The 20,742-nt window shown below is 40.1% G+C and overlaps 1 protein-coding gene across 5 annotated transcripts in view; it reads left to right on the forward strand.

Annotated features, from left to right (window-relative positions):
- The window catches only part of polr1a (RNA polymerase I subunit A), a 181,242-nt gene that overhangs the window by 53,514 nt on the left and 106,986 nt on the right, over positions 1–20,742 (forward strand). For all 5 annotated transcript variants that reach the window (XM_034182336.1, XM_034182337.1, XM_034182338.1 and 2 more), the window contains 5 exons: positions 1,948–2,175; positions 4,569–4,676; positions 4,832–4,978; positions 15,031–15,222; positions 18,476–18,625. In XM_034182336.1, the coding sequence (XP_034038227.1) occupies positions 1,948–2,175; positions 4,569–4,676; positions 4,832–4,978; positions 15,031–15,222; positions 18,476–18,625 (825 nt within the window). The remainder of the gene's footprint in view (positions 1–1,947; positions 2,176–4,568; positions 4,677–4,831; positions 4,979–15,030; positions 15,223–18,475; positions 18,626–20,742) is intronic.

A 20,742-nucleotide genomic window follows, 5' to 3' on the forward strand; every position in this document is an offset into this window, starting at 1 on the left:
TCCGTGAATAATTTTATAGGTTAGTAGCAGAACCTTAAAATCTGATCTCACTGGGACAGGAAGGCAGTGAAGGGACGCCAAAATGGGTGTAATGTGGTTGTACTTTCTGCTTCGTGTCAAAAGTCTGGCTGCAGCATTTTGAACCAATTGGAGACCCCTAATGCTAGACTGCCGTAAACCAGAAAATAGAACATTACAGTAGTCCAATCAATCAATCAATCAACTTTTTTCTTGTATAGCGCCAAATCACAACAAACAGTTGCCCCAAGGCGCTCCACACTGCAAGGCAAGGCCATACAATAATTATGAAACACAGTCTACGTCTAAAGCAACACAACCAAGGGATGGTCCAGGGTCACCCGATCCAGCCCCAACTATAAGCCCCAGCGAAAAGGAAAGTTTTAAGCCCAATCTTAAAAGTAGAGAGGGTATCTGTCTCCCTGATCTGAATTGGGAGCTGGTTCCACAGGAGAGGAGCCTGAAAGCTGAAGGCTCTGCCTCCCATTCTACTCTTACAAACCCTAGGAACTACAAGTAAGCCCGCAGTCTGAGAGCGAAGCGCTCTAATGGGGTAATATGGTACTACGAGGTCCCTAAGATAAGATGTGACCTGATTATTCAAAACCTTATAAGTAAGAAGAAGAATTTTAAATTCTATTCTAGCATTAACAGGAAGCCAATGAAGGGAGGCCAACACGGGTGAGATATGCTCTCTCCTGCTAGTCCCCGTCAGTACTCTAGCTGCAGCATTCTGAACCAACTGAAGGCTTTTTAGGGAACTTTTAGGACAACCTGATAATAATGAATTACAATAGTCCAGCCTAGAGGAAACAAATGCATGAATTAGTTTTTCAGCATCACTCTGAGACAAGACCTTTCTGATTTTAGAGATATTGCGTAAATGCAAAAAGGCAGTCCTACATATTTGTTTAATATGCGCTTTGAATGACATATCCTGATCAAAAATAACTCCAAGATTTCTCACAGTATTACTAGAGATCAGGGAAATGCCATCCAGAGTAACGATCTGGTTAGACACCATGCTTCTAAGATTTGTGGGGCCAAGTACAATAACTTCAGTTTTATCTGAGTTTAAAAGCAGGAAATTAGAGGTCATCCATGTCTTTATGTCTGTAAGACAATCCTGCAGTTTAGCTAATTGGTGCGTATCCTCTGGCTTCATGGATAGATAAAGCTGGGTATCATCTGCGTAACAATGAAAATTTAAGCAATACCGTCTAATAATACTGCCCAAGGGAAGCATGTATAAAGTGAATAAAATTGGTCCTAGCACAGAACCTTGTGGAACTCCATAATTAACTTTAGTCTGTGAAGAAGATTCCCCATTTACATGAACAAACTGTAATCTATTAGACAAATATGATTCAAACCACCGCAGCGCAATGCCTTTAATACCTATGACATGCTCTAATCTCTGTAATAAAATTTTATGGTCAACAGTATCAAAAGCAGCACTGAGGTCCAACAGAACAAGCACAGAGATAAGTCCACTGTCCGAAGCCATAAGAAGATCATTTGTAACCTTCACTAATCTAGAAGAGCTAAATGCTGAAGACGATAAATTGTCATTGGACATGTCAAGAAGCATTTAGCTGCTGAGGTACGAGGGCAGATTGAGATATTTTGACCCAGAAAAAGTAGGGTGTGGTTCTGTCTTCTGCATTCTGAGAAATCAGTATTTCAACCAGTGAGTCAAAACTTCACATATTCTTAAGAAATGTTGATAGGAATGAAAATATCTCAAATAAAAACTCTCAGGTCAATTTGTTGCTAAAAGCTGTCGTCGAGGAGTGATGATGTAATCATGCGGGCACAGAATTGAGTGCAGTGAAAAATTATCTTCACACAAATGTTCACCTGAAAAGATTTTTCCAGAACCTTTTGAGTTAGTTTGGTTCCTGATGAGCATTTTACGTGTTTGTGCAGGTGTTTGCCACCAAGCTGACCTACCCTCAGCCTGTCACACCGTGGAACGTGAAGGAGCTACGTCAGGCTGTTCTCAACGGGCCCAACATCCATCCTGGTGCTTCCATGGTGATAAGCGAAGATGGCAAAAGAACCATCCTGTCCTCTACCAGCTTTGCACAGAGAGAAGCTGTTGCTAAGCAACTGCTGACACCCTGTCCTGGACCTCAGAAGATGCCCATGAAGATAGTAAGTCAGATTGAGCTTTGATGTCACTTATCCTTTTGCTCTGTTTAAGAGTGCAAGACAAATATTTTTAAAATCATGAATGTAAATGACGGTTTTTTTTTTGGGGGTTTTTTTGTCGCTTATCTGCATCTGAGTTGCAGTGACAGCAGACTGAGCAGCTCATCCCACACTTCCCTATACTAGGGATGCACCGATCCACAATTTTTCACTTCTGATCCGATCCCGATACCTGATTATATATCTGCCGATAACGATACTTTTCCGATCCAATAACAGAGCTCTGTTTGCTTAAATAGTATTATTATTATCATTAATGTTGATTTTACATGAGGATTTTCTTAAAAAGGAGACCTGAAAGCTCAGCTACAATTTGCCGGAAGGTGTATCTAAGATGAAAGCCTAGATTTGATGTTTTAGTGAAAGAATTACGTAAGTACTTTTATTTTTTTTTTATAGACTTTTATGGCCTCATTTTTACAGAAAAAGACAAGACAGCACTCTCTCTGTCTGTCTCTCCTTCTCACTTTTCAATTTCTTTGGAGTTTTGTTGACATGGGAAACTTGTTTACATTGTAAAAACAAGTGTTAAAAGTAAAAATTAAAAATGAAATTCTCTCTCCCTCTTTGTCTCATTTGTTCTCGCTTTTTTTGTCATTCGCTTTCTCTCTTTCTCATTTGCTCTCTCTCATTCGCTCTCTTTCTCTCGCTTGCTCGTTTTCTCCCTCTGTCTATCTCTCTTTCTCTCTCAGTATTTTCGTGCTGTGCAAACTTTGAACTTTTTGGAAACACGAAGCCTTTCAACTGTAAAATAAACTGTAAATTTCTAAATATATCATCAGCGACGCTCACGCGCAGGATTTTGATGGAGATATTTTTCCCTTTCAGCGGACAGAATCTCCGTTCGGCTGTCCTCTTAAGATGTGCACTGAACTGGCTTTTCATTGTGTTTCACAGCCACAAGATGCTGAAGTGGCAAACATTTTCAGCAACAATTCAATTAAAATCCGTGTTCGACGAACAGACAATTTGAACCCGAGAGCTGAGCGGAAATTTGCCCTGCCCGCTGCTAGGACACTGCAGAAGAGAGCTCTCTCAAACAGCTCGGCTTCAGAAACCTCACCCTCCCCTCCTCACACTCAGCAGCATTAGTTGAGAGGATTCACAGTGGCTCCTCATGTATCACAAAACATCGCAGGTTGGATCTGTATTTTCCAATACTGGAATTACGTCCGTATGGGAAGCTGATACAGGATTGGATCGGTCGCAACCTTCAAACTCAGTCAAGCCCTCTAACTCCTGAGGGATCCTCAGACCTTCCAAAGCTAAGACTGAATGTGGCCGCTCCTCCTGCGGTGACTTCGGCGGTGTTGTCTGCCTCCACTCCCCACTGCTGATGCGAGGTGAGTGTGACTCTTCGTGACCTTGTTGGTATTAAGTCATCCAGGTGCTAAAGCACCGCCCTCTGGCGGTCAGGAGGAATGAAATAGAACGAGAGTTACGAATGTAACTACGGTTCTATGAATTCCAGATGACCGCCAGAGTTGCTTGTCACTCAGAGTCTTGCGAGTTCATTCAGAAAAAAAGCGAGCGCTGGGTGCGTCTGGTATATAAAGACAACCAGTGACATCACCCAGGTCACATTCAATGGTGTGACTTTGTTGGTATATATTCTCGACCTCTGTGCTGCGCACATGTAGTTATCCAGGTGCTAAAGCACCGCCCACTGGCGGTCATCCGGAATTCATAGAACCGTAGTTACATTCGTAACTCTCGTTTCATCCACTTTAGAATAAGGCTGTAACATAAAATATGGAATAAGTGAAGCACTTTGAACACTTTCTGGATGAACAGTACAGGAATTTCCAGCAAAGGGCTCACTTTAATTGCCATGGTTCAGTGCAGCGTTTATGTGTCTCCTTTCATGTTGGAGTTGGAGTTTTCAAACTACGGTGTTGTTCATTCAATGTATTGGAACTGGTCTTGTGTGTTTCTGGTGGTCATACAGTCAGCAGAAATGACCTGTGTCCATTTGCTTCTGTTGATTGAGACTTTAACATGCTGGTTTCAGAAACACAGCAGTCTATGAGCCAATCAGCTGGAAATACAGCGAGCTGCTGAGTGTATATGTGTGTGCTGTGTGTGTTTTTTGTGTGGCTGCAGGTATAATTGCAGTGTGAGTCTGTGGTGCTTGTTTCGTAGAACTTTGAGGTGTGAAAACAATTTCTTCTTTCTTTTTTTTTTGCCTTAATTATTCACTCCGAAATGACCACAAGAGGCTTATGTCTGCAAAAAGCGGGAGCCGGAAGTGGGGTAAAGTTTTCAGGCTGTTGTAAGTTTGGTGATTTTTAGAGGATTAGCCACACTGAGCTTGCCTTTTGTGTTGTTGTCTGCAGGTGAACCGTCACATAAAGAACGGAGATGTGTTGTTACTGAACAGACAGCCGACTCTTCACCGACCGTCCATACAAGCCCACTGTGCACACATCCTGCCAGGAGAGAAGGTTGAGTTGCCCCCCCCCCCCCCCCCCCCCCCCCCGCATCATTGTGTTCTCAGTCATTGTCAGCTGCTCTGCCTCTGCTGAGGATTAGTCTTGTGTGGTATCTCAAATAGTTCATGTGGCATCTTCAATTAACTCGTCTACGTTTTCTGCTGTAGGTACTAAGACTTCATTATGCCAACTGTAAGGCATACAACGCCGACTTCGACGGAGATGAAATGAATGCCCACTTCCCTCAGAGCGAGTTGGGCAGAGCAGAAGCCTATACGCTAGTCAGCACTGACCAGCAGTACCTTGTCCCCAAGGTGTGTACAAATACACAATGAATATGGACCAGTTTTAGGTAACACAGCCTGTATTCTCACATGCCAATGTTGAAATCCCTCAACCCTAAAGTGACACAAGGTAGAAGCAGCTAATTAGATTTATTCATGTTGTGCATATGTGCATAAACTGATAACAGATAGTCAATGCAATTTGAGAGTAAACATCTCCAGTTAAACTTGTAATTGTGTAGATTTTCTGACAAAACAGGATTCAGAGTAAATTCTGAATCCCGCTAAATCTGTATTGTGGACTCTAAAAAAAAAAAAAAAATAAAAAAAAAAAGTGCTGCACTGTGATTAATCAGTGCTGTTATAACCAAAAAGTATTCTGAAAAGATTATTTTCACACAGAGAGGTGGAGTAATGTAATTATTACCAGATTTTGGGCCTGTCTAATTGCATCATTTCAGTCGTTTTTGCAGATGGCACATTCCCGTGTCGGGGAAGATTCTGGTTAATTTTTTTTTTAACTTATTTTTTTATTGAGAGAAAGATGCACAAAGGTAATAACGAACAGAGAACAAACTGGTACACAATTACTCAGGCAGGGGGTGTCTTAAAGCATCTGAATATCTTAGTAAACAGTCACTCATCCATGTTCTTGTTGTCGATTTATAGTGGTGGTGTCCTCTTCTTGTCTTCTATAATCAGTCCATTTCCTCCATTTGGTCTCGAATTGCGCTTCTTGCAATCTCAGTTTGTGTGTAAGTTTCTCCATTATAAAAATTTCTTCCACAGTGCACCGCCACTGCCCCTCGGTCAGTGGCTCTGGTTTATGCCATAGTCTTGTAATTGTTTTTTTTTTTTTTTTTTTTGCTTGCCGATAGCAATACCTTTACAAGATACTCATCCTTTTTTTGAATTATGTTTTGTGTTAAGTTCCCTAAGTAGAGTGTCTTGAACGTTTTTGGTTTTTTGTAACCTATTACCTTTTGTAGTCATCGCCATATTTTGTCCCAATACCCTTTTATCTTTTGGCAGGCCCAAAATATATGGGTATGGTCTGCATCTATTTGCCCACATGCTCTCCAGCACTGTTGCAGTGTAGACACCATTGCGTTTCTGAGCTTTGGAGTTATGAAGAACCTGACCATACCTTTCCAATTGAATTCCCTCCAGATCCTAGAGCTAGTGGATGTGCACTGTGTTTTACAAATACTCCTCGGTTATTTCTTCATTCAGTTCCTTTTCCCACTTGTCCTTAATATACAGAGAGGAGGATTTGTTGCACAACATCAAGTTTCTGTATAAAGCTGAGATTACTCTGCATTTTTCTCCTTTGTATGCTTTTCGGAATACCTCAATGATTTCATTGTTGGTGGCCACTTTTATCTCTTTCTCATAGTAACCCCTTATTTGCAGGTATCGATATTGGTCATTTTGTTCTAGTCTGAACCTATCCTGTAGCTTTTCAAAACTCTGTAGTCTGTCCTGATCCATCATTGTGCATATCACTGTAATTCCTTTTTGTGACCATTGTTTAAACCCTTTATCATATATCCCTGGAATAAATCGATCATCCAATGCAAACCAGCTCAAAATCTGTTTTTCTTTCTCCAACTTGTACCTTTCACAGACAGTGTTCCATATTTCAATTGTTTATGGTTACTGCATCCAGTTGGTTACGCAGTTTTCTTAATAATTCTCTGTCTGCAATTAGATTTTGTACCTCAGTATGTGTCATGGCCATGACATTATTTATCATTACACCAGTATATCAAGGGTCTAATTTGTGCAGCATAAAAGTATTCCTGGATACTTGGCAAAGCCAGACATCCTTTGTCTTTAGGGAGCTGCAGAGTTTTATACCTGATCCTAGCTTTCTTTCCTCCCCATATGAACCTCGATATCCACTTATCCTATTCCACGAACTGCTTCTGTGGGATTGCTACTGACGGGGACTGAAACATGTACAGAAGTCTTGGGAGAATATTTATCTTTATTGTTTGTATTCTTGAAGTGAAGTCCAGGGCAGTAGCAGACCATCTCCCCAGGTCTCTTAATTTCTTGATTTATTTTTGTATAATTTGCCTCATATAATTTATCCAGTCCTTTTGTGATATTTACTCCCAAATATTTTATTGATTTGGCATTCCACTTGAGCTTGTAAGTGCCCTTTATTTCTTGGGAAGGATTATAATTAAATGACAAAATCTGTGTTTTTGTGACGTTTATCTTGTGTCCTGAGTATTTCCCATAGCTTTCTAATAACTTTATTATTTTTGGGAAGCTTTCATTGGGTTGTTTTAAAAATATAAGTATATCATCCACAAATAGTCCTATCTTATGTTCCTCGTCTCTTATTTTCACCTCTTTAATTTCTTCCTCCTGCCTGATCAGCTGGGCCAAAGGTTCAGTAAACAGTGCAAAGAGACCCGGGGAGAGTCTCAAGGGTAATGTTGTCTCTGGTTGGGGTAATGAGAGTCTCCTCAAGCCCCAACCGTACTAACGGTACGGTTAGTACGTACCGTACTAACGGGGACTAGAAGGAGAGAGCATATCTCAACCATATTGGCCTCTCTTCATTGGCTTCCTGTTAATTCTAGAATAGAATTTAAAATTCTTCTTCTTACTTATAAGGTTTTGAATAATCAGGTCCCATCTTATCTTAGGGACCTCGTAGTACCATATCACCCCAATAGAGCGCTTCGCTCTCAGACTGCAGGCTTACTTGTAGTTCCTAGGGTTTGTAAGAGTAGAATGGGAGGCACAGCCTTCAGCTTTCAGGCTCCTCTCCTGTGGAACCAGCTCCCAATTCAGATCAGGGAGACAGACACCCTCTCTACTTTTAAGATTAGGCTTAAAACTTTCCTTTTTGCTAAAGCTTATAGTTAGGGCTGGATCAGGTGACCCTGAACCATCCCTTAGTTATGCTGCTATAGACTTAGACTGCTGGGGGGTTCCCATGATGCACTGAGTCTTTCTTTCTCTTTTTGCTCTGTATGCACCACTCTGCATTTAATCATTAGTGATTGATCTCTGCTCCCCTCCACAGCATGTCTTTTTCCTGGTTCTCTCCCTCAGCCCCAACCAGTCCCAGCAGAAGACTGCCCCTCCCTGAGCCTGGTTCTGCTGGAGGTTTCTTCCTGTTAAAAGGGAGTTTTTCCTTCCCACTGTCGCCAAGTGCTTGTTCACAGGGGGTCGTTTTGACCGTTGGGGTTTTTCTGTAATTATTGTATGGCCTTGCCTTACAATATAAAGCGCCTTGGGGCAGCTGTTTGTTGTGATTTGGCGCTATATAAATAAAGTTGATTTGATTTTGATTTGATTTGTCCCCCTCTCCAGATTGAATCATTTTGTCAGACTGCCATTTACTTTAGTCCTTGCTGTAGGTTCTTGATATAATGCAATCCACAGATTTTTCACTGAACCCAAATTTCCTCAATATTTTATGAAGAAATAGCCAATTCACACTGTCAAATGCCTTTTTGGCATCAATGCTGACTAAAATTGCACTTTCTTGGTTCGTTTGTATATTTTCTATGACATGTAACGTTCTTCTAATTGTCGTGGGCCTGTCTTTCTTTAATGAAGCCAGTTTGGTCTTCATCAGTTAGGTTTGGGAGGAATGTTTCCAGTCTTTTTGCGATAATTGAGGTGTAAAGTTTGTAGTCAACATTTAAAAGTGATATAGGCCTGTAGTTGTGGCAATGCTCCTTATCTTTACCTTCCTTCGGGATTATGGAGATAATGGCCTCTTTCCATGAGGGAGGGATTTTACCTGTTGTAAGACTGTAGTTGAAAGAATCCTGTAGTAGTGGGATTAACTCTTCCTTAAATGTTTTATAGAAGGAAGCCCCCAGTCCATCAGATCCCGGTGATTTACCTGATTTTGTTCGGCTGATTCCTTTTTTTTAATCTCTTCTGCTGTGATCTCAGAGGTCAATATGGCATTCTGCTTTGTACCTATTGCTGGTAAGTCCAGATTTTCAAGAAACTCCACCGTATGCTTTTCTCCTACGAGAGTTGGTTCTGAGTATAGTTGACGGTAATAGTCCTCAAATATTTTTTCTATTTTTTCTTGTTCATAAAAAATTTCATTAATTACCGGGTTCCTTATTTTATATATATTGGTCAATTCTTGTTGTTTCATAGGTGTCTGGCTACAGATTTAGTGGCCTTAGATCCTCCCTCATAGTAAGTCTGTTTAGTGAACCTTGCTTTCTTCTCTACCTCTCCTGTGTCATCTATTTTCCCCTTAATTCCTTTCATCCGATTAATTATTTCTGAATCTTGTGTTTGCTTGTGTTGTTTTTCCAACTCTTTTAATTTTTCAATTTGTTCTTGATATGTTTCCATTCTGGTTATTTTTGCATATGCTGTATATAAAAACAGTCTCCCTCTAATGACTGGTTTCAGGACATCCCATAAAATGGTTGGGTCTACCATCCCATTATCATTTTCCTTCCTATATCTAATAATTTCTCCTTTTAATTCCTCAACTAGCCCCTTGTTTTTCAATATACCTTCATTAAGCCTCCATATTGTTTCCTTTCTCTTATTATTCATGTTAATTTTTAGGTAGAATGCATTGTGGTCTCAGATGTCAGCTACTCCTGTCCTGCACTCCCTCACTCTGTGAACATCTCTCTTGGCCATTAAAAAATAATCAACTCTGGAGTACACATCATGTGGAGCTGAGTAGTGGGTGTAGTCCCGATCAAGTGGGTGGAGTTCTCGCCATATATCAAGTAAATCTATTTCTGGCAACATTATATTCATGTACTTATTAATCTGTTGTTTGCCTCCCTTAGTACTCGTTTTGTCCAGCCTGTAGTTCAGTACTACATTGAAGTCCCCACCACACACCAATATACCTTCTGTCTCCACATTTATAAGATCAAATATTTTCTCGTAGAAGACTTTCCCACTCTCCGGGGGGGGGCATATATGTTGAGCAAGGTCACAGGCTGGTTTTCTAATTTTCCATTAATCATAATATACCTCCCCTCCTTATCCGCTACTTCTTTCTTCAACTCGAAATTCACTGTTAGAAATTAGTATTGCCACACCCCTGTTATGGTTTTTCCCAAAGGAACTAAAGAATGAGTTCCTATAACCTAGCTTTTTGAACTTTGCATGTTCCTCTCGTGAAAGATGGGTCTCTTCTCTCTTCTAAACTTTGCTAAGGCTTTATTTATTTTTTTATTTTGTTTAATCCATTAACGTTCAGTGACACCACCATAATGTCGTTATGTTGCGTTGTTAACATCCTGTAAAATGGTTAGTAGCCCCCCGGCTGCAGTGTTCCCCACCAGTATCTTCCTATAAACATAACAAACACACACAAAAACAAACTGAATTTCCCAGCCAATCAATCAATCAATTTTTTTATATAGCGCCATATCACAACAAACAGTTGCCCCAAGGCGCTTTATATTGTAAGGCAAGGCCATACAATAATTATGTAAAACCCCAACGGTCAAAACGACCCCCTGTGAGCAAGCACTTGGCTACAGTGGGAAGGAAAAACTCCCTTTTAACAGGAAGAAACCTCCAGCAGAACCAGGCTCAGGGAGGGGCAGTCTTCTGCTGGGACTGGTTGGGGCTGAGGGAGAGAACCAGGAAAAAGACATGCTGTGGAGGGGAGCAGAGATCGATCACTAATGATTAAATGCAGAGTGGTGCATACAGAGCAAAAAGAGAAAGAAACAATGCATCATGGGAACCCCCCCAGCAGTCTACGTCTATAGCAGCATAACTAAGGGATGGTTCAGGGTCACCTGATCCAGCCCTAACTATAAGCTTTAGCAAAAAGGAAAGTTTTAAGCCTAATCTTAAAAGTAGAGAGGGTGTCTGTCTCCCTGATCTGAATTGGGAGCTGGTTCCACAGGAGAGGAGCCTGAAAGCTGAAGGCTCTGCCTCCCATTCTACTCTTACAAACCCTAGGAACTACAAGTAAGCCCGCAGTCTGAGAGCGAAGCGCTCTATTGGGGTGATATGGTACTACGAGGTCCCTAAGATAAGATGGGACCTGATTATTCAAAACCTTATAACTAAGAAGAAGAATTTTAAATTCTATTCTAGAATTAACAGGAAGCCAATGAAGAGAGGCCAATATGGGTGAGATATGCTCTCTCCTTCTAGTCCCCGTCAGTACTCTAGCTGCAGCATTTGAATTAACTGAAGGCTTTTTAGGGAACTTTTAGGACAACCTGATAATAATGAATTACAATAGTCCAGCCTAGAGGAAATAAATGCATGAATTAGTTTTTCAGCATCACTCTGAGACAAGGCCTTTCTGATTTTAGAGATATTGCGTAAATGCAAAAAAGCAGTCCTACATATTTGTTTAATATGCACTTTGAATGACATATCCTGATCACAAATGACTCCAAGATTTCTCACAGTATTACTAGAGGTCAGGGTAATGCCATCCAGAGTAAGGATCTGGTTAGACACCATGTTTCTAAGATTTGTGGGGCCAAGTACAATAACTTCAGTTTTATCTGAGTTTAAAAGCAGGAAATTAGAGGTCATCCATGTCTTTATGTCTGTAAGACAATCCTGCAGTTTAGCTAATTGGTGTGTGTCCTCTGGCTTCATGGATAGATAAAGCTGGGTATCATCTGCGTAACAATGAAAATTTAAGCAATACCGTCTAATAATACTGCCTAAGGGAAGCATGTATAAAGTGAATAAAATTGGTCCTAGCACAGAACCTTGTGGAACTCCATAATTAACTTTAGTCTGTGAAGAAGATTCCCCATTTACATGAACAAATTGTAATCTATTAGACAAATATGATTCAAACCACCGCAGCGCAGTGCCTTTAATACCTATGGCATGCTCTAATCTCTGTAATAAAATTTTATGGTCAACAGTATCAAAAGCAGCACTGAGGTCTAACAGAACAAGCACAGAGATGAGACCACTGTCCGAGGCCATAAGAAGATCATTTGTAACCTTCACTAATGCTGTTTCTGTACTATGATGAATTCTAAAACCTGACAGAAACTCTTCAAATAGACCATTCCTCTGCAGATGATCAGTTAGCTGTTTTACAACTACCCTTTCAAGAATTTTTGAGAGAAAAGGAAGCCAATGTGGTCCTGCTCTCTGCAGGCTCCGCCTCCCTGTTCGTGGTAGTGAGGGATAACCTTTTCTGGACAAAGGGCCCCCCTAGTGGTCTGGGGTACGCCTGAATTAGGCTTTCCCATTCAACTAGATAGTCCAACAGTTGCTGATTTAATAGCTCTTCCTGTTGATTCCATTTTAAGCTATATAAGTGTTAAATAAATGGAGGTACAAACGAGGTTCTCTGCTTTAAGTAACTAATCATTAAGCCCTTTCTGTTACATTAAATTTAGTAGTGAGATAGAGAGAGGGGGGGGGGGAAAATTCTCACTGTATGGTTAGGGTGAGGTGGAGCGTGGGAGCTAAATTCTTTGGCATTGTAGTGATCAAAATTAATCCCCCAACCCTTATTTATTCTTTATCTTATTAAATTTAGGAGAGAAAAAAAAGTAAAAAGGGGGGCATAAATGATTTTAACCTCTTTTTCTTTTCTCTCCCCCCCCCCCCCCCCCCCACACTTTCTCTATACCTCCATGTCACCTTATGTCCATTGACCTGATTGTCCATTGTCCCTTCATCTCTAAAAACTCCTGCAGCCTTTCCTTCGCTCGGTTGGCTGCATTTTGATTCACATCTTCGAGTGCGGCAGCACCTCTGTTTGTCGCCGGCCTCCCTCCGGCGCAGCACCACGATCCCCGGATCTGCTCCTCCAGTGAGGAGCCGCCGCCGCCCGAGCCGCTGTGCCATCCGCCGATCTCCAACCCTCTTTTCCTCATGTCTTGCGCTGCGTCTTCAGCGCTGTTGTAGATCTTGGGTCTGTCTAACCAGTGGATCCGTATCCTGCTCAGGGGTGTCTGAAAGCGTATCTTTTTGTCCTTGAGAACTTTTTTGATCTCGGAATAAGATTTGCGTTTCATCATTACCTCGGTGGGATAATTGTGATTAAAAAAATCCGTCTCCCCTCAACTTGTATTTTTTCTTTCCAGGTTTTGGTCAGGATTTTCTCTTTGGTTTCATATTTCAGAAAGTTAACAATAATAGACTTCGGGGGTGCTCCCGGCGGAGGCTTTCTTCCGAAACCTCTATTTGCTCGCTGGATGTGTAGATCGGTGCCCTCTGGTATTCTGAGTTCCCGGTGGAGGATCTCCTCCACCAGCTCCGGGACGGATTCATTGTCCTTTTCCATCACGTTGTAGATTCTCAAGTTACAACATCTTCCATGTCCTTCCACTTCAGTCAACTTGTCTTGTAGTTTTGTTTGTTGCTTTAGCAGGGTGAGGATCGCTTCTCTTCCCTCCGTGCTCCATCCTTCTAGCTACACCATCCTCACCTGTGCTTCAGCTGTGTCCTTCCTCTGTTGTTGGATATTGGCAGCATTTTGGGCTACTGTTCACTTCATTTCATCCTTAAATACAGCGAACTCTCATCTCATCTCCTCCTTAAACTCATCCTTGAATTTCGAGAGATCCACCTTCAGCTGCTTTTTGAGGTCTCGTATTTCTGTCGTGATAGCGGTGAGTCCCTCCAACAGCGAGCTGGTTTTTCCGCAGTTGCCATTATCCTGGTCTGCCGCCCTGTCTTTAAAATCACATTCTTCTTGGTCTTTGGACATGTTTTTCTTCCTTACACACACCCCGCTCGTTTCTTGTCAGTTTAATTTCACATTTTCAATCTTTCCATATTTTTGGGGGAGGTTGTTCTCGAATCGGCTCAGGAGCTCAGCATTATGCTGCCATCTCGTTTCTCGCTGCCCCGGAAATCCAATTCCGGCTAATTTTACCTCAGGTTGTGTTAATACTGTGCAAATACACAGATCAGAAACTATTCCATCAGAAAAGAAGTGACTATTCCTGTGTAATAGGAATTTTCTGAATCTCTGAATGGACTTGAAGAGGCATTTGGAAGACAGTCGGCTGTTACTGATGCAGAAATTATGATGTACAGTAAAACTCGCATACACAGCAAATTTTGCAGAGTAAAATTTTCTCTGCTGGAATAACATTTGATCCCAGTCCAAATAGAGTGAAATAAAACTCTGTCACAGTGCTAAATCAACTCTATCATAGTGTAAAATCAACTCTTATTGGAGTAGAAGCACTTGATTTGACAAGACGGTAGAGCTGATTTCACTCTACAATAGTGTATTTTACTCTGTATAGACTGGGACCAAATGTTATCCTGGCAGAGTATATTTTACTGTGTTTGAAGGATTCAGGTGGACCAGAGAATTTTGTCCGTTGTAATCGAAATTCGATATGTGTATAAAATGGACAAAAACCATTGTGTGTGTAACAGATTAGTTAGTCAGGAGGCACCAAATGATTTACGGGGAATCCTAAATCAGGATCTGCCTCATTTAATGACTGGTTCAAAAATTCCTCTGAAAAAATAAATGCCTGCCTTAAATGAGCGACGGCCATTATGTGCATTAAAACGGAGAGCGGGCAAGTGCATTTTGTGGTGGCGGCATGTGTTCTCGGCACTTCCAGTGGCATCTATGTGCCACAGTAGATGCAGCGTTTTCTGTACCTGCCGAGACAACAAGCCATAGATACTCTTGTAAAAAAAAAACAAAAAAAACATGCTGCATGGCTCATTATTTGGTGGGACCTGGGCTTTAATCACAGAAATACACTTTGCTCAAATCGGCTAGTGTCAGTGCTGCACTTAATTTCATACCTCTGTTACTGGGCACGTCCAGACTGCTCTGTACGGTTTTTAATGGAATACATTGCGATGGGGCGGGACGTTTTTTTCTGTGAGTGAAAATCCGTTCTACAAAATATGTTACATACGGTGTTTATTACATGGAAAACTATACGAAAGCATTGGGACTTTCGCTTTTGTCCAGTGAGTGCGAATATCTGCTTTATACAACAGTTTACGTGAATTTTAATGTACTTCAGAATGTGTTTCAGTGTTTACAGTGTATTGATCTGTGAATGAAAGTGTACACAAAACTGTTTGCATGTGGTTAAATTAATAAGACTTGGGTGTCTTTATTTCTACTTTAGGATGGAAAACCTTTAGCTGGTCTGATCCAGGACCACATAGTTTCAGGGACAAGGATGACAATACGAGGTTGTTTCTTCACCAGGGACCAGTACACTGAGCTGGTGTACCGAGGACTGACTGACAAAGCAGGCAGAGTGAAACTGCTGCCGCCGGCCATATTCAAACCTCAGCAACTGTGGACAGGAAAACAGGTGATCAGACTCAGTGATATCATGCTTCAGAGTGTTTGGTATTTATTAAATTACATTCATGAGTAGTAATGAGAGTTTCTCCAACATAGTATTAATTTTGTCACCTGTTTTTTTTTTTTTTTGTTTTTTTTTTTTAAGTATTCTTAGTCTTTTTGTCAAATGCCCTTTTTAGTTTTAGTCATATTTCATCATTCACATGTTTTTATTTAGTCATGTTTTAGCTGACTAAATTCTGTCAGTTTTTGTCTAGTTTTAGTCCAAAGAGAACTGAATGTATTTTAGTCTCATTTCAGTTGAAACATTTTAGTCTTTTTGATAAACATATTCGATTATTTCTGATTACCATTTCAGTCAATATAGTGTTTCACGCATCTCAAATACTAAATCTTGTCACTACCTGAAAAAATGGGGTGTTTTTCCACGATATTTTATATCTGCAAGGCTTCCTGATACAATTACACATTTGGTTTTCTTGTAAATCCATGATGCTGTAGGAGTGCAGGTCTTTTGAAATGAAACATTTGTTGGATCCAGTTATTCTATTTGCATGTTCAGAATTGGCTGGAAATTTACTAAAGCAAAGCAGAATAAAATCAGTAATTCAAGATTTGTAATGTTTTTATCTATTGTAAGAGTCACAACTTGAATCAGTCTAATTTAAATATGATGCACACATCATATTTAAATTATTTTTTTATAATTCATGTAATTTGTTGTATACTAGTCGTAAATAATGCTAAAAACAAATTGACTTTGGATAGATGTAGCATTTGCTGCTGTGTACAAAAATCTACACACAGTATGTGGTGTACTGCTCTCTGATCCTCAGAGAGCAGATCAGACACTTTAACACCATCATTAAATGTTAAAAAAAAGTTAAGTTTCCGGATGCTCATGTCCACTCTAGTGGTCATTATAGATCTATGCCTAAATACGCAGGAGGCGGAAACAACAAAACAGACATTGTTTAAAAACATTTTTTTTTTCTTAACATCCCGCACATTCAGAAGGCTAAAATGGAGAGATTTTATTTTCATTTTTATTTCATTCAAAACATTTTCTCGTTTTTTTTTTTGTTTTGTTTTTTTTTTTTTGGTCAAAAAATAATGCATGTTAATTTTGTCTAAGTCAGTGTTTTAGAACACTGACGTAGTGTCATCTTCTCATTTTCGTCATGGAAAATAATGGTTGACAAATGTATTTGGTCTTGTCTGACGAAGTTAACACGACTATAACACCTTCCGTGCAGATTCTAACATTTTCATTGTTAACCCTTTACCTACTGAGGCTATAAATGGACGATTGGTTATTTTTTATTATAGCAATAAAATTAAGAAATAATGTTCTATGTTTGTGTGCTTTGGTACCCTTTTCCAAGAGTACCTGAATTTCAATTATATTACAATATACAATTATAATTTCAATTATATATCAATTATATTAACTATTTATACACATTATTTGTAAGTTTTAGCATTTAAAATGAGGAAAAAACACAAAAACGAACTTGATTTTTTTTTCAGTTTTTTAGTGAAAAATTATTATGTAAAGGAAGTTTGGATTTCACATTTTTAACAGGAAGCTGTACGTGTTTACAATCAAAATAATTAATTTTGTGTGTCTACAACCCCTTACATCAAAAGGATTACGTCAAAACTACTTCACAGATTCTCACCAGATTTGCAACACAGATGGACATTAGGGCATGGAAGACTCCACTGAATTTTGGAGGTGATTGGGAGCCAGATTCTGGCTTAAGATTTGTTGAGAGTGATCCGGATCAATATGCAGATCAATATGCAGGTTCTGCAGCAGAAAGATGCGACCTCACAATGTAAAACCGGGATCAGGAAGATGCTATTTTATTTCAGCTTGTGAATTAAATATCAGAGTGCAACATCTTGATCAGTTGGACCATTCTGGATCAGTATGCAATTATTGCATTGCGTTGTGGAATCTGGACCCAGGTGAAGTCCGGGTCGCAGTGTGAATCACGTCTTTTATTTTGAGTCCTTGTCAATATCTCAGATTGCTCTTGTACTATGTATATTTATTGTTTTTGGTGCCACATAGTTTAACAAATGTGACATTTAAAAAAAAAAAAAAAATTCTATTTATTTGTTTTAGGTTGAGTTATTTTGTAAACATCTTGAAATGTTAATATTGCTGTGCTATAACATAGCCTCTAGGGTGTAATAATTAAATGGGGTATGTATAGAACTCAGAAACAGTGCAAAAGTAAACATTTTACAAGGCGAAAATATTAAAAAAGTAACCAATTTTAAAGTGCAGAACCAAACAATATGAATAACAACAAAGTGCAAAACTATATATAAATATATCAATTATTATCTGTATTATTAAAATGTGCAATAAATCACTCATTTGATCACTCATTTTGTGCAAAATTATACAATATGAATAAAACAATAAAGTGTCAAACTATACACAAATATATAACCAAGAATCAAAATTAGATCTAAACTACATCAGTCCATTGTCAGTGTGGTACTGTTTGTAACAGTTTCTCTCTGGCTGAAGACAGAGGCCAATTTTACAAAGTTTGCACATCCAGCAGGTTGACCTCTTGCAAACCTTGCAAGAACGCTGCCTCTTTGTGGATCGCTGGCAAGTTTGGTTTCCACTGCTTGTTGGCACCGGGCAGTGGCTTGTGGCTGATGGAGCCATCACACCCACACAAACACACAAACACACCTTCACAAATGACACTAACAGCCTGCCTTTTCCTCAAAAATTACTACATTTATGTTTGCTGTCTGTCTCTGTACTTTTCTGTCACTTTTGCGCTCTTTTTCATACTTTTCCCTTGTTTCAAAAGTCACCGAACACACTTTACCGTAATATATGCAACATATAGCATACTGTTGGAAAGCACAGATTCTTGGCTTGCTGTCAGTGTCGAAATCTTTCAGATTGAGGGCTTACATGAGAACTTACGGTAATGAGAATCAGTGGCGCACTAGTGTGAAACATCTGTTTTGCCTCTGCGTGATGACGTCACAGGCTTATGTTTACCGTAATACACCATATATCATTGGAAAGCCCTTGGTGTTAGCTTAACAATGCACTTTGAATCATTCGGATTGGACAAACTATGGCAGAGTTACGGTAAAACAAATATGCATATGGAAAATATAGCGTAGGCGCCATCACCGTAGATAAAGGGTTAAATAAATTGCTTGAAGTCCATAAAAGAAAGTATTTACAGTCTTGTCATTAATGTGTCTTGTAGGTGGTGTCGACTCTCTTGCTGAATGTAATCCCTCAGAAAGCTGTTCCTCTCAACCTGTTTGGCAGGTCCAAAATACCCAGTAAGGCCTGGATCCAAGTCCCACCTCGATCAGCTCCAGGATACACAGCTGAAAGCATGTGTGAATCACAGGTACACACAAATGCACACTTGCACAATGTTACAACTTACAGCTGTTTTCGCTGTTATTACTTCCGCCAAAGATGTAATGAAATCGGCGTTTATTTATTTGTCTGTCTGTTAGCAGGATTACGTCAAAACTACTGCACAGATTTTGATGAAATGTTCAACACAGATAGACATTAGAGCACGGAAGACTCCATTAAGGTGATCCACATCCAGATTCTGGATCAAGATTTCCGTTTTATATAGGCTTTCAATTTTCACCACAGATAGATATTAGGCCATTAATTTTTGATGAGGATCCAGATTCTGGATCAAGTTTCACTTTATATCGACTTTGAAGGATTACTGTTAGCAAGATTACGTCAAAACTACTGTATGGATTTTGACGAAATTTTCAACACAGATACATATTAGGCCATGGAAGACTCCATTAAATCTTGAAGGTGATCTGCATCCGGATCCGGATTCCGGATCAAAATTTCTCTTTATATGGGCTTTCAAGGATGACTTCACATCTGCAAACTGCAAAACGTCAGGGATTCTCACCAAATTTGCACCACAGATAGATATTAGGGCATGGAAGACTCCACTGAGTTTTGCAGGTGATCCGGATCTGGATTGGCAGGCGTCAGAAATTGAGAGTTACGTATGTAACTGCAGTTCTATGAATTCCTGATGACCACCAGAGGGCTGAGCTTTAACACCTGGATTATTCCATGCACGCATGCACAGAGGTCGAGTCTTATACCAACAAAATCATGGAAGTGTGACCTGGGTGACATCAGGGACAGTATATGAGTGCACATTACCCAGCATTCAGTTCTTCTGGAATCTATTGCCTAGACACCCTGCTCAGAGTGCCGCTCTCATTGGACCGACATCTCTGCTATTTTGGAATTGTGGGATAGCTTGCACCCACAGATTGAGCTCGCCGGACTACTTTCGCCACACTGCTCAGTGTGTCGCTCTTGTTGGAGCAATAACACACAGAATGTGTCTGTTCCCAGATAGATCTCTTTCAGTGCAACTTCTTGTTCTGACTTTAACACGAAGTTAACACCCAAGTCTTTCATCGCCAACTGTAAATGGTAATCAAAACATTCCAATCATATGTTTCTGAACTCTTCTGCATCAAACTCCATTGTGTCAATGTTTACAGTGTGCTTGAGCGATAACAGGCAAAGTTGCTCATAAACTTTCAAGTTTCTTAAATATTTATTACGGCTACTCTTCAGTTATCTTTGTCATTTTATTACTGGTAAAGTTTATCTCACAGCAATTATCACAATTATCTGGGAACAACTTTTTGCGCAGGAATTCATCAAGCACGTTGGCCATGGGCACGTACTAACACAATACCAAGAAACTGGCTAGAAGTTCGGCCAGAACAAGAGCGTCCACTTTTAGCTTGCCATAAGCTAAGCTAGTGGCGCTCGTGAGAGTGTGTTGCCTAGACTCTGAACCGTAGTTACATACGTAACTCTCATTCTGCTTCATTCCTCCTGACCACCAGAGGGCGGTGCTTTAGCACATGGATGACCTTATACCAACAAGGTCATGAGGAGTGTGCACTCTCCAAACCTCAAATGTGCACTTACAAAACTCAGCTGCAGTTTGGGGAGGCCAATAATGCAGCCATCACCACAGGGTGAGGAGCAGCTACATTAACTCTGTAGAAGTGGGCAAAAGTACAGGAGGAAGCCCATGTTGCTGCAGTACAGATGTCAGTCAGTGGCACACCTCTCAGTGCAGCCCAGGAGGTGGATATGCCTGGTGTTGAATGACATTTCACTAGAGGAGGTTGATAGTCACTGTTCCTGTAAGCTTGCAATATACAACCCCTGGCAAAAATTATGGAATCACCGGCCTCGGAGGATGTTCATTCAGTTGTTTAATTTTGTAGGAAAAAAGCAGATCACAGACATGACACAAAACTAAAGTCATTTCAAATAGCAACTTTCTGGCTTTAAGAAACACTATAAGAAATCAAGAAAAAAAGATTGTGGCAGTCAGTAACGGTTACTTTTTTAGACCAAGCAGAGGAAAAAAAATATGGAATCACTCAATTCTGAGGAAAAAATTATGGAATCACCCTGTAAATTTTCATCCCCAAAACTAACACC

This window comes from Thalassophryne amazonica, chromosome 11 (genome assembly GCF_902500255.1).
Source record: "Thalassophryne amazonica chromosome 11, fThaAma1.1, whole genome shotgun sequence".
NCBI classification, from domain to species: Eukaryota; Metazoa; Chordata; class Actinopteri; order Batrachoidiformes; family Batrachoididae; genus Thalassophryne; species Thalassophryne amazonica.